The sequence below is a fragment of the Xenopus laevis genome, chromosome 1L, assembly GCF_017654675.1.
Source record: "Xenopus laevis strain J_2021 chromosome 1L, Xenopus_laevis_v10.1, whole genome shotgun sequence".
Taxonomy (NCBI): domain Eukaryota; kingdom Metazoa; phylum Chordata; class Amphibia; order Anura; family Pipidae; genus Xenopus; species Xenopus laevis.
This window is the reverse complement of record NC_054371.1, coordinates 91,539,636-91,552,065: the sequence shown is the minus strand read 5'-3', so window position 1 is coordinate 91,552,065 and position 12,430 is coordinate 91,539,636. Positions and strand designations below refer to the sequence as shown.

At 35.7% G+C, this 12,430-nt stretch overlaps 1 protein-coding gene across 6 annotated transcripts in view; it reads right to left on the bottom strand.

The window, feature by feature from the left end:
- Positions 1-12,430, bottom strand: part of mapk10.L (mitogen-activated protein kinase 10 L homeolog) — a 142,878-nt gene that overhangs the window by 72,732 nt on the left and 57,716 nt on the right. For all 6 annotated transcript variants that reach the window (NM_001355484.1, NM_001355482.1, NM_001355483.1 and 3 more), the window contains exon 3: positions 4,638-4,807. In NM_001355484.1, coding sequence (NP_001342413.1) covers positions 4,638-4,807 — 170 coding nt within the window. The remainder of the gene's footprint in view (positions 1-4,637; positions 4,808-12,430) is intronic.

Genomic DNA, 12,430 nt, shown 5'->3' with positions numbered 1-12,430 from the left:
GTAAAAATACCTGTAATGTTGGGAAAAACATTTTAAAAGAGCGAAGAGCTATTTTCTTTATGTCAAAAGAAATAAAACTGAATTTTGGGGGTCATTTTTGTGGTTGAGCTTTTTGTGGCAAAAACTAAATTTTTTTGTGGAAAAAAATTTTTATTTTTGAGAATTATTTACCAGATGCTACAAAAAGCCTGAATCTGAAAATCCGCCATTTCAAACCTATCAAGGTCATGTATAAGTCAATGAGAGATGTCCCTATGCAAATTTGAAGATATTGTGGTCTGCGCTTGTGGGGTTTTCGGGCAATAACCACTTTTTCCCTGATCAAATTTATTCTAGTTACTTTAATGATAAATAAGGCAAAATTGTGGCTGGGAGTTTAGTCAAGCTTTTTTAAAAAATAAAATATATTTTAGTAAATAACCCTCTTTATATCAGTCCTCCTTACAGCAGTCCAATAATCGGCTTGCTTAACAAAATATGAGGCCTAATCCACAGCATTTTTACTGAATGCATCATGGGATCAGATATATAAAAATGCATAAAGGGATTGCACACTCAAAAGTGATAAATAGGTAAAAAGTGGCAGTTTTTAAAATAGTAGTTTTCTAAATGTTGTCTCACTTTAATGTCCTTTTTATATCAGCTGCATTAGTTATAATTAAGACCAGTAACTCATTCTACAAGACACAACAACTTACCAATGATGGTAATGCAAGTGAAATTTTAGTGTTACAATATTTTAATAGAACTTGATTCCCAAATGCAGAAACATCTGTTTTACAAATGGAGCATGCTTTAATATGTGCATGCTTTACCATTTGCTCTACAGAGTAAACATGAAAAAGGGTGTGGTTGCTAGATTTACAATTACAGTCTGCTACATATTCATATTTTAACTACTGCACACAAGTAATCACTATAGATTCATTTTACATTAAAAGTGGCAACTTGTAGCAGGTGTCGAAATGCTCATTAAATGCTACAAATTGTCTCCTAATGACATTAATGGGAATCCTGGTAATCACCCTGAAAAATATATGGAATAATTATGGATCCCTAATGGTTCTGATTTTAATATTTCCAAATCCTCTAAAATAGGCGCCAAACTGTACCCAACAAAGTACCATGCTAATGTTTTAATGCAACGCTGTGTGTAAAAAAGGAAAACTCTGAAATAAATCACTCATATTTTATTCACAATACAGTGTTAATGCCAGATTGATTTTGCCAAATTAAGTTCTGGAGCACGTTTTTTGCATTTGTGTCCTCTAAGCATTTGTGCACAGTCCTCGCAGCATTTGTAAAAACGGTTACTATAGTGCAGGTGGGTTGAGGTGGAACTTATTTATTTATTTATGTTTCTCTCCTGTCCTATTTTTTCCCACCCATTCCTTTGTGAATACTGTCAAATAGTGCTCATATTTGCTTTGCAATTGGTTCTTAAATAATTGAGTTCTAAAATAAGCATTATGAAGTTAATCAGAAGAACAAATAAAATTATGTACAATAAGTACCAGATTATAAACTATTGATATACAATGCAAAGTGTTATTGGATTGATTGTACAGCTTTTAAACAAACGTTTACATTATCCTTTAATTATATACAGTAGTGCTGACATATTCTACAGGGCTTTACAAATATCATTATTATATATATAGCACATCTTCTTCCACAACCTTTTGCAGAGTAAGGGTATACAAATACTGTACAAAATATAAAAAGTTTACAGGCAACCATTTCACCAGAACAGAAGTACAGTTACAATTGCATATTATTAAAATAGCTTAGTATATGTGTGTTTGAGCAAAGAGTATGGGGGTTAAATTGCTTATGTTATGGGATTGAATAAAAAGGTGGGGGTTTAAATGATAGTTTGAAAGCCTTGAGGTTCTGGAAGTGTCAAATGTGAAAGAAAAGAGAATTCCAGAGTATGGGTGTAGCATATAAAAATTCCATGCATATGTGAATGAATGAATATTAGAGAAGGAAGTCATTTGCAGACCAAAGGTTAAGTCTGGGATGTATTTGATTGCTAGAGTGGTGATATACTGTAGAGCAATATTGTTGAGTGCTCTGTACTTACTAGAATGTACAAGAATCACGTAGTGAATTATTTATATCACTGGAAGCACTTATGGAGCAAAAGGAAATGTGTATGAGTCTGGCAGTAGTGTTCATGACTACTTGGACAGGAGCCAGTTAACACAGAGGGAATCTATAGAACAGTGTGTACAATAATCTATATGGAATTACAAGGGCATGTATTTCTCTATTTTGTACATTTCTTGTGTAAAGAAAGGTGAAAAAGATTTTGTAAGTATTTGAATTGACTTGGAGTAACTTCTATGCAGCAGATTTGGGGAACTGTGATTATATGGTTGTTTCTACGGTAATACTGATGTTAGCAGGGGAACAGAAGTGGAAGGTGGTAAGATAACCTTTTCAGTTTTGTCTATTTTGATTTTCAGACAGAATAGGACATAAATGCAGAAACTTCTGTTATTGCTGTGCTGAATTTTCATATAGGAGGAGTCCAAGCATGAACTCTTGAGGTACCCCAATTGTAAGAGTGTGAGGGAAGATAGTGGAGTATGAGAGTGAAGTGAAGGAGAGCTGAAGCAAATATGGGTGGGAAGTGAAATGAGATGGCAGCGAAAAGGACATTCTTATAAATCTAAACTTCTAATACAGGACAACGCCTTACTGGCTCTTCCAGCTTTTGATTAGTATTGCATGCCAAAGCTAAGTCTGTTATATACAAGTAGCCTCAGGTCCTTCTTCATCAAGAATTTGCTTAATATGATCTCATTAATGGTATATGTGGCTTGCATATTTTTAAATCCCATATGCATAACTTTACATTTATCAGCATTGGACTGCATCTGCCACTTAGCTTGCCAGATTGCCAGTTTGTCCATTTTTGCTACTTACAGCATATATGTGATCCCTTAAAGGAAAACTATACCCCCAGAACAATGTAGGTCTCTATAGAAAGTATATGTAAATATGTAAATAAATACAATACAATACAATACAATACTTTTTTAGTAGTATGTGCCATTGGGTAATCATAAATAGAAAATTGCCATTTTAAAAAATAAGGACCGCCCCCTAAGATTGTAAGATTAACTGTGCACACAAACATACTAAACAAACTATACTTGTTGGATCACATGAGCCAATTAACAGAAAGAGTTGTGTCTTTTGCTTCCACATTCCTGTTACAGTTAGAGTTGTAGTATTTCTGGTCAGGTGATCTCTGAGGCAGCACAGAGACCATCATGAAATCGTGGTTCAAGGCAAGAGATGTAAAAGGGAAATATTTACTTAAATATATATTCCAGTTTGGTAAGATTGTTTAATATGCCACTTAATTTGATATAAACTATCTGTTGCTTAAATATTAATTTTAGGGGTAAAGTTCCTTTAACAAACCTTTAAATACGTTTCAGAAAAGAGATGTCAAATGTACAACCCTGTAACTGCCAGGCTGAGATTGAAGCATCTTTTTTTAATATTGAACATCAATTTTCCTCCACACCAATTGGCAACACAACAGATTAAAAAGGAAGGAGTCTGAGATAAATAGTGGCCTACCTGAAACTGAACTGCTCTCTCTAAGTACTTGAATGTGCATTGTATCAGGCCCAGATCTCCCCAGTTACTAAAGCTGGCCATAGATGTTGAGACTTTTAAAAGATCAGATCCTCATCGTGAGACCACGATCTTCTTGGAACGATTGTACGAATTTACCATCAACTAAAAAGATCAATTTGCCAGGAAAACAAAGGGGAGCTGCCTGCTTGGCCCTGCAAACATAGATAGATTGCACTGGGACCGACAAAGATTTTTTGACCTGGCCGATCAATTTCCTGACAGATGTCGGCCGAAAAATCTTAAAATGTACGATCGTTCAAATCCCACTAACCGCACGATAATTTCGAAGGATTGGTCGGACTTCCCTAAAATCAGTCGTTCGGCAAGAAGAATCGTCGCGTCTATGGGGAGTTTAAGTTATGCCCTCTAGCTGGTTTATTGCGAGACAATTGTCACATCAATTGTCACATCAATGAAGATGGCATCACATAATGTAATGTGAGTATACAGTGTAATACATATGGCAGAACTGCTTAACATTACTCCAGGTAAGGGCTTTGGAATGATTGTTCTTATAGCAAATAGTTGACTGGGACTGAGTTCTCTTAATCAAGGACCCCCAACTGCACATGTGGGATGTCCTCTGCTGACATGTACTGAAAGTGTCTGTAAATCCATCTCATTTAGCATATAGTTATATTGTCTAGCCATAAATTCGATCATTGTTATTTAACCATCCATTGGGGGAATGTAATAGGTTTTGTTGCAAAAAACATTTGCAAAGATCATTGCAAACGTTGCAACCAAGATATTCATTGTTTGCATCATTTTTGACTGACTTCAGACCTCAAAGACTCCCCTGCAAAATTTGCAACAAACTCTTTTTGTGAACATGTGTAGTATATAATAAAAGTTTGCAATCACAAATCGTTTTTTGTAATAAATTATACTTTTGAAGGCGATAAAGGGAACTTGAGGATTACAAAATTGTGCAAAGAATTTAGTGAACAAAATAGCAATGCATTAAACAGACTTACCAAACTATCCCCTGAGCTCCAGAACCTATAGGTTTCAGATTCTGGTAGCGTTTAAGAACTGTGAATGTTGAGTCTCCTACTTCCACACTGTAGAACTGGTTGTCAACTTTGCTTTTACTCATGTTGTAATGTTTAGCAATATACGACACATCCACTTGATTACTGAATCCCTGTAATTGGTAAAAAGAAAAGAAATAACATATAGTATCTATGTATAATGTCTATTGTTATTAATTATTAAACTACGCAATCCGAGCAGTATTTTTAAAATCTTTTTCAAAAGCCCCCAATACAGGTCTATCCTAGACCTGATGAACCATTTTTATTCACCAAGAAAAAGCCGATTTGCCACTGGAGTGGCTTTATGGATTTGCCAAAACACTCACACTCACAAAAAGCCAAACTCTCTCCACTTAACTCTACCCCTCTGTTAGTTCTTATTCTGTTTCTGTGGGAATATGAGGGTCAGAGTGGGTTAGGTCCTTGACCCAAATTGTTCCCCCATAATCCATGTGGGATGTATGTTTAAGTGCATAAAATATGACAGTGAGGAGCTTCAAGTCTGTGGTGGTGTGTATATTACTTCTCCTACATTATTATATGTACGTGTTTTACATTTGTGTGTATTACATGATTTACATTAGATTTTGTTCATTCATTTCTAGCTTGCTTTACATCTTGAATTTTGTCTGTGGGTTTTAAAAAAGGATTTGTATAGTATTGTTGATGGATATGCATTTCTATTAGGTTTTTATTGATTGCTGGTTTCTAATGTTGATGAATGTCTTCCCTGCAGTCATAACTTACTGCCAGAAATAATTTGAAATGACGTCAAAGATGTTTTCCGCCACCCACCCCCACCGCACCCATTTCTGGTTAATGAATTGTGTATATATTGATAAATGTGTGTGTGCGCTCCTATCTCTCACTAGCTAGCTGAGAAGATGAGGGTACTCTTAACACTATAGCAGCATTTGGATCCCCCTGAGTAAAGAGTTAGAGTGTAGCTCCTTTATATAATGGTACCAGTATGGTTGTAACAGATACAAAAAAGGCAAATGTGTTAAATCAGTTCTTTTCTTCAGTGTATACAATAGAGGAGTCTGAGTTCCTAAGCTCACTTCATAGCTGCACTGATGGATCAGCAACATCTACTCAGTGGCTGACTCAGGATATGATTCATAAAGCTTTAATAAAAAAAAAAATTTGGCCTAGTGAATTATGAGCAACAATCTGCATGGCTTTATGAAGGATAGGTCATGTCAGACAAATTTGATTGCAAATTAGGTTTTTTTTTTATGATGAGGTAAGTAAGATGCTGGACAGTGGGGGGCAGTAGCTGTGATCTATTTGGATTTTGCCAAAGAATTTGATACCGTGCCCCACAAACTACTGATTTCTAAACTAAGGTCTGTTGGGCTTAATAAAGTCATTTGCACATGGATAGAAAACTGGCTACAGGATCGGGTACAGAGGGTGGTTGTTAATAGTACATACTCTACTTGAAATTGGGTCCCTCAGGGCTTGGTATTGAGTCCACTTTTATTTAACTTGTTCATTAAAGACTTAGGGGAGGTTATTGTAAGTGTTGTATTGTATCAGTATTTGCAGATGACACAAATCTATCCAGCCCAATTAATTCCATCCAGGATGCATCATCCTCGCAACAGGATCTTGACAAACTGGCAATCTGGGCAGCTAAGTGGTAAATGATATTCAATGTTGATAAATGTAAAGTCATGCACCTGGGTTGTAAAAATATCCAAGCCACTTATACCCTTAATGGGAATGCACTAGGCAAATCAATAATGGAAAAGGACCTTGGAGTCCTTGTAGATGATAAACTTGACTGTAGCAAGCAATGCTAGTTAGCAGCATCAAGGGCAAATAAGGTCTTGAGCTGTATTAAAAAGGTGCATAGATTCACAGGAGGAGGGGGTCATTCTTCCACTGTATAAAGCACTGGTAAGGTTCCATCTAGAATATGCCATATAGTTTTGGTTTCCAGTGCTCAAACAGGACATTATTGTATTAGAGATGGTACAGAGAAGACAACTAAGCTGGTAAAAGGTATGGAAAATCTTAGCTATGAGGAAAGACTGGCAAATTTAAGGATGTTCACGCTGGAGAAGAGGTGCTTATGGGGTGATATGATGACTATGTATAAATATATAAGGGGAACCATATAATAATCTCTCTACTGCTTTTTTATCAGTGGGTCATTCCAGCTGACATAGGTCACGTCTAAATATTCGGAAGGGGTTTTTTACAGTGAGAGCAGTGAAGATGTGAAATTCTCTCCCTGAATCAGTTGTACAGGCTGATACATAAGATAGCTTTAAAAGGGGATTGGATGGCTTTTTAGCAAGTGGGGGAATACAGGGTTATGGAAGATAGCTCATAGTACAAGTGCAATTGCCATTTTGGAGTCAGGAATGAATTTTTTCCCCCTTTGAGGCCAGGTTAGGCAGGTTGAAAAAAGATAAAAGGTTGAACTTGATGGACGTGCAAGGAAAGTGGGAAGTGAAAAAAAGCTTAACATGCTGCAGAACCTTGAACTGTTTTATTATTATTATTATTAATAATAATAATAATAATACTGTGATGGAGGAGACTAAAGGACTGGTAGAAAGTGTAGTCTTCCTGTAATGGTGGTGTAAGCTAAGGGGTTAATTGGATTTATACTATATTAAAGTTATACAACCCCATGTAGCCCCTGTGACATTCTGTGGGTCAATCAATCAAATAAATAAATGCACATAGTGCTTCGTTTTTGTAAACAACTTGTGCCCATTATGGCCAGGTACACACAGCGTGTTTTAGGTACAGCAGTGGCTTGGCATACACAGGGCAATTTTCTCAAGAGTATCAAGAGAATGAATCACATTGAGAAAAACACCATGTGCACCTGGATAAATGCTGATCCCACACAGGCCAATTGTGTGATTGAACAGATATTTTGCCAACATAGTTGGATGGCAAGATTACACTGTGCTGACTGATATTAAAAGTGTAGGTTTGTGCAGCCTGTGACCCATACACCATCTGAATCATATACTTTAAATGAACAACAAATTGAAAACTAGCTGATCTAAAATCCCAATACATCACCTCCCTATTTCATTTGGCTATGTATATTGCAGTGCTCATATCACAAAAAAATTTCTGCACTCAAATCTGAAAGCCGCATCATTGCTAACCCTTTCAGTCTGATTTATTTGTGTCTATTTATATCTTGAAACTGTAGAAACAAGAAGCAATAGAAAACTGTTGCATGGAATACTTGCAAATATGAAATCTCTCTGAACTTGACTTTTGGGACATTCAAGCTATTTAAAGAAATATTCAAAAATATATTTTGTATATTTAAGCAAAACAGATTTTTCTCAATACTAAATTGTGCACAAAGTACCCAACTTTGAAGCAATTTAGAATTTAGATAAGGTTCAGTATTCAGATGAGTAATTTGGGGGCAAATTTATCAAGGCTCACTAGGCAGAAATTAATGCTAGCAAAAGTTCGCTATGAAATGCTCACGTTGCCAAATTTTTTGCTGCCGACGTTTCACAAGCATTCATCTGCCGAGACGTAACTTTGCATAATGATGAATAAGTGTGTGCACTGATAATTAATATCTGACGAAGCTGTGTGAAGTGTGGCAAAGCATTCCGATGCAAACAATTGCACCTAAGTAAATCAGCCCCTATGCATTGTTTCAAGAGTTACAGCATCAAAAAAATAAAGGCCCACCAATCTCACATGGTTATTTGCACCTAGTGAAAAATCGACAGCATGCCTACATAGTTGAAAGTACCCGCCTCTATGAGCAAACTTAAGGCTTTGTTCCTGATGCATCAATGCCAGGAGTTTATCATCCCAATTAATTCCAGATATCTTATAGTACATTAGTATAATCTTTAGACCAAAGATAGTGGAACTGGTCAAATTATGTTCCATCTGAACCATGAACTAGGGAAACACAGAACAGGAAAACAATATCTGAAAACTGGCTTGAGTCTGCTAAAAAACATATAAACATTAAATAAACATAATAGGGTTGTTTTATCAAAAATATAGATTCATGACGCTTAGTTAGGATAAAGTGCTGTTTAATTATTACAAAGAAAAAGGAAATTATTTGCTTAAAATGGGCTCTATAGAAGATGGCTTTCGAATAATTCGTAGATTTCAGGATAACAGGTTTCTGGATAAGGGATCCTGTACCTGAATTTTAATGAATGTTGTTGATTTGTGTAACAATTGTGTAAATTTTTGCACAATGCAGCAGCACTGTAAATTAACCCAACTGTTGTTTTTTAACCTTATATTTCACAAAGTGATAATTATTCTTAGCCACTGTAGTTATATAGGCTTAATTGCAAGTTAATGCCTAAACTTACTCCTCACTAACTAAATGTGCATTCATTGTATTCTTGAATGAAACAAATTTAAACATTTAACATTTAGCATTTTGGAATATGGGTAGATTCAACAAATTGATTTATTTTTGCAAACACCTTAATCAAGTCTGTGTGATTACACAAAGGAAAGATATTGCAAATTCTACGAACTTTATCAAATGCCAAGTCCGAAGGGAACTTGTTAATTGAATTAGTACCACGTTCCACTTATATGCTTGCCATGTAACAGAATATGGCATTTAATATCCCACGCAGAAGATAAAATAATTCTGAACACGTTGTGATTGATTATTGCTTGATTTTAAGAGCAGCTGTCTTATTGTAGAACTTTGCTACCAGCTGGGGCAATGATGCTAAACATCACTGAAACAGTACTTATTATTATTATTATTTCTCTGTAATTTATGCTGCAGTTGTAAATCAAGTGTAAATAATACATTTATAATACACAAAAGCCATGAATATCTTGTAAATGTTATCCTTATAAATGGTGAGTTCTGATGTCATCAGTTATAAACGGTGAGTTCTGATGTCATTTCACATGACTCACTGAAATTTGTGTATTATAATATATAAAGTACCCCCTATTGCAAAATATGAGGATATCAGAAGTTACCTCGGAGTTCCATGACCTGTATTTTATATGGTCATGAAACTCCTCGGTAACTTTTAATATCCTTATAATTTACAAAAGGGGGTATTTTATTCACTATATAATATACAAGAGACATGACTAACCTATAAATAAAATGGTGCTTAGTAATATCATCAGTTATAAGTCACGTGACTAACTGAAACTTGTATAATTATAAATTATAATGTACTCCCTGTTGTACTTTTATCTGGTCATGGAACTCCTCTGTGACTAATAATAGCCTCATATTTTACAACAGGGGGTTCTTTATTCATTACATTAATTTAGATAAATGATAACGGGCTACTCTTTATGATTTTGTTCTCTCTTCAGGGCACATTTACTTACCTGCGAATTTCCATTTCGGAAGTCTCTTCCATACTTTGCACAAACTATGTCAGACATTGTTTTGTGACGAATACAAGTATTTATCAAAATGCATAATTACATCTCAGCAGAAGAACTTTGCCGAACTTTAGTCAGAGATGATTTGTTGGCAAAAAAAATGTCATAGCGAATTTTCTCTAGTGTTACTTCCTTTCTAGTGAAACTTACTTACTTACACTTATGTCAATTTAAATTCAGTGGGTATATAAAGGTCATATGTATACTTTCTTATTAAAAATGTCCAAGAAATCAAAAGGAAGACAGAGATCCTCTATTGTCCTAGGCCATTAGCCCACCCTAAAACAAATATGGCATGAGCTTCAAATGTTTAAAAAAAAGTGTAAATTAGATATGATTAACATATCTTACAACTTGTAAACATAATCCCATTTTAAATATGACAAAACGTGTGTGTGACTTTTGCTTATGACTTTTTTTGGAATACAGGATATGATTTCACTGACATAATAATCAGGCCTGGATTTGTGGAAAGGCCACCTAGGCCCGGGCCTAGGGCGGCAGGATTTTAGGGGGGAGGCATGCTGCTTAGGAGATATGATAGTTTTTTATTTCCTCCGCGCTAATCCCTATTGCTCCGGTTCCGATTATGAAAATTTGTGTGAATAAAAGGGATGGGACGGGGCGACCAACGTTAGTGGGTCTAGGGGTGCCCGCTATTTAAATCCGGCCCTGATAATAATATTAAGGATTTAGCTTCATTGTATTATTTCACCAGTCAGAACCTGACGAAATAGATTTTGATAAAAAGGGTAACAAACTAAAATTTGCATACTTTGATAAACAATAGTTCACCTGAGCAAAAATTCACCTGGCGAAATCCTGCGAAAGTCAGTGAGTCAGAGACTGACAATAAACCATCTCCCATAAACCAGTGAGACAGGAGACATATATTGTTGCTCATATAATTTTAGGTCCTTGTGAATCTGTATCCATAAATAGTTAAATTCAAACACTAAACTCAACTGCAATCATTCGGGGCTGCTTTTGTGAAAAGTTGTTTATGGGTAAAATTTGTGTATTTAATCTTTACTAAATCTCATTGAATCATGGCTTAGAGAGCATTCTGGGAATCAGTCAAATATAAAAGCATGTCATCAGCATATAATGACGCTTTCTCTACCAAGTCCCCTAAGTGGAGCCCCTCAATTTGCATATTCTCCCATATAGAAATCACCAGTTCAATAGCATTCCACACAAGTATGAAGCGCTCACCTCTGCTTCTTTTCCTTTTTAGGACCAGGTGCTTAGCAGCCAAATTCCCACTCTGCCATGGGTTCCAATCATATGAAATCTCCAACAGACCGCAGCACACTGACACGCTGTTTCAGTAAATTTTCTTTGTGATTTATTGGCTCATTTGCAGTAGACAAAATAATGCAACGTTTCGAGTCACACAGGACTCTTTATCAAGCATGTGGTTACACTCGTTACTCTGTGTTAAATAGTGATCAGTGGGGGCGGGGAAGGTCAGGGGAGTGATGGGCGGGGACATTAATTACAATGTAACATACATTGGATACAAAAGATACAAATTCATTAAAAATGTTAAAAAATTGTTAAAAAGTGTTATATTCCCTGGACATATGTCCATATATACTATTCAGTGTATCAATCTAGTGGTAATTACAACAAATCATGTTTTTATATTGGCAAATCATGTTTTTATATTGGCAATAACCCAACAATAGGAAAAAGTCTCTTGTTCAGTGTTATCCTTTCTGGCAATTCTGTACAAATCAAATCATAGTATTGGAAGATCTGAGACGCTTGCATTACCTTTCTTGCAACATTCTATTCCATGGTTTCTTATGCAGAAGGTAATAACTGCACTCAGAATTTTCCGACTCCCAAACTATTCTTACTACCCTTTAAAGAAAAAAGAAAAAATTGTTAATCTTCAAGGAGTAATAACTGTAACACTCAAAGTCTACTAACCTACTGATTAATAAATAAAGCAGGAGTGTAATCTTTATTCAAACCTCTGGGCCACGCTGTGTCAAGCCTGTGAATCCACTGCATCTCCAGCTTATGCAGCAGCATCAATCTGTCTCCCCCTCTCCTAGGTAGTTCAGCTGAGTCAATAATTTGAAATTTTAGCTGGCTAATTGAATGTTTTGCTTGCTGAAAATGAGCGGGTACCGGTAATGTCGTTAATCCCCTACGAATGGTGGATTTATGTTTTGATATTCTGTCCTTAATCTTTTGGGTCGTTTCCCCCACATATAAAAGACCACATGGACATTTGAGCAAATAAACGACGAAAGTAGATTCACAGGTGTAATATCGATTGATAGCGTATTTTCTGCCCGAATGTGGATGATAAAATGTGT